Consider the following 2570-nt stretch of genomic DNA (forward strand, 5'->3'; position numbering starts at 1 on the left):
GGCGGGGACATTAAAGTCAAAATCTTGCCTAGGCAAAGCACTGGTTTACTTTAAGGTACTCACTGACCTGCCTATGGTCACTGCATTAGAAACAGGGCACATGCATTTGGAGGGGGGAGGGGGCAGGGTGGAATATAGGTAGTAAACAATATTTTACATAGGGGTACTGTTTCTCATGAGGCATCTGGGCTAAGAATGGCTTTTCTGTCAGCCAGTCAGGTATATGCAGGGTTATTAAAGCAACCAGTATGCCATCTCATTCTTATCAATAAGATATAACTTACCCAATATAAAACATCTGTCCAGCCCTCCATTGTAATACACTGAAATACAGTTAACATTGCAAAGGCAAAGTTGTCAAAGTTGGTTATGCCTCCGTTAGGTCCAACCCATCCACTTTTACATTCCGATCCATTGACAGGACAAACACGCCCACTCCCTGAGAACGCGCATGGCGCTGGCTCATCTTCGGCTAACATTTCTGTAAATCAGAATTCAAAACTACTGCATTTAAATTAATACATGATCAGAGTGCAATGAATTACAAGGAAAAAAGTAACTAAAGTGTACTATGAAAATTACAAGTTGGGTTATCTTGTGTTGCTTTTTCTGAATTCTGATGCTAATATAATGGCTTCAACCTCTTAATAAATAACGTAGAATGTCTGGCCCAAAAAAAAGTCACCACCTGGATTTCGGTCAGTGTTATGATCTGCAGTTGCTTTAGTTGGTCAGGTCCTGGTTTAGCAACGTTATGCCCCCAAAAACGGAGGTCAGCGGTCTACCTGAATATACTGAATGACCAGGTTTTTCCATCAATGAATTTTTTCTTCCCTAATGGCACAGGCATATTCCAAGATGACAATGCCAGGATTCATTGGGCTCAAATTGTAAGAAGAGTGGTTCAGGGAGCATGAGACATCATTTTCACCCATAGATTGGCCACCACAGAGTCCAGACCCTAACCCCGTTGAGACTCTTTGGGATGTGCTGAAGAAGAATTTACACAGTGGTCCGAATCTCCCATCATCATTACAAGATCTTGGTGAGAAATTAATGCAACTCTGGATGAAAATAAATGTTGTGACATTGCATTAGCTTATGGAAAGGATGCCACAGCGAGTGCGTGCCATAATCAAAGCTAAAGGAGGTCCAATGAACCATTAGAGTGTGTGATTTTTTTTGGCCACGTACAAGTACCAGGCCACGTACAAGTAGTGTACAGGCACCATATTGATTTAAATCACTTTAAAGGATAAATTCACTTTTGCAAATTATTGTTAATTATCATTTAATCAGTGGCTGATCTGTACCAAGAATTGCCTAGAGGCACTGCACTTAAAGTGTTTCTAAATCCAAACACAAAAAAATGTAATGTATTGTAGTTTATAGTCAGGAGATGTGGTGGTTGCATTGGTCTTCTTTTTCCAGCATTTTTTCCTTTATTTGAACCTGGTAATCCTGTGAATAACATACTTCTTGTCCCTGTGGCTACACTCACTCCGCTGTATCTATGATGGCAGCTGTAGTCAGGGCAGCCATCAGAAATTTCGGGGCCCCTTACACAGCTTTAGGCCTGGGCCCCCCCCTGCACCGCCCCCCCGCCGCCACACTGAGCCAGTCACATTAGTCTCTGCACAGAGGAGCTTACACTCTAAAATTTTTGATATAGTAGTTTTTTTAGGTTTCGCGCACATGTGCAATTTTAAGGCTTAACATGTTTGCTTTCTTTTTACCCGACATGACCCCGCCTTTTATATTTTACCAAAAAATTGGGTAATAATGTTTTATAATTTATTATAGGGGAACAGTTTGTTTGTTTTTTAAATTTCGGTAATATTAAACACCACCAAACGAAAGCTCTATAAGTCCCCCAAAAAATGGTACGAAATTAGTTTCAGTACAGCGTTGCGTGACGGAATAAATGTCATTCAAAGTACTGCAGCGCTAAATACTGAAAAATGGCGGGGACAGGAAGGGCGTGTAACACTGCGGACTTCAAGTGGTTAAAAAAAATAAAATAATTTTTTTATTGTTACTTTAATTTTTACAATTTTTTTTCACACTCAGCTTTTTTGCTATCACATAGGGGGCTAACAAGTCCCCTATGTAATAGCAAATATAATGTGACAGGTCCTCTTTATGGAAACATCAGGGGTCTTGCAGACCCCTCGTGTCACCTAGGGACCCCAAAGAAGCTGATGAGATCTGCTTCACCAGCTTCTTCTTCTGGCTCTAGGAGCCGGAGACTGTGCCCAGTGACACCAGAAGTGATGAAATGCTCATCATTTCCGGGTCCAGCGATCGGAGGAAAGGTCCGCGGCTAGAAGCTGCTGATCTCTCCTTCGATTTGTCAGGGGAGACCCTACACACCGGCCCCGGGCTCACACGAGGGACAGATGAGCCCGGGAAGCTGACGCCAGTACCGGCGACTGCAGAGGGGGACACGGCGCCGTATTGTACAAGCGATCCGGCGTCTATACAGACGCCGGATCGCTTGTATTTAAACAGCAATCATGGTTAAAAAAAACACACACACACACATAATGAAACACACATATCACACACAT

The 2570-nt window shown here is 42.5% G+C and overlaps 1 protein-coding gene across 1 annotated transcript in view; it reads right to left on the bottom strand.

Annotated features, from left to right (window-relative positions):
* Window positions 1-2570, bottom strand: part of CACNA1D (calcium voltage-gated channel subunit alpha1 D) — a 289622-nt gene that overhangs the window by 152480 nt on the left and 134572 nt on the right. Inside the window, exon 7 of the mRNA XM_018555255.1 lies at window positions 285-481. Coding sequence (XP_018410757.1) covers window positions 285-481 — 197 coding nt within the window. The remainder of the gene's footprint in view (window positions 1-284; window positions 482-2570) is intronic.

The sequence above is a fragment of the Nanorana parkeri genome, unplaced genomic scaffold (genome assembly GCF_000935625.1).
Source record: "Nanorana parkeri isolate BGI_ZX_2015 unplaced genomic scaffold, ASM93562v1 scaffold189, whole genome shotgun sequence".
NCBI classification, from domain to species: domain Eukaryota; kingdom Metazoa; phylum Chordata; class Amphibia; order Anura; family Dicroglossidae; genus Nanorana; species Nanorana parkeri.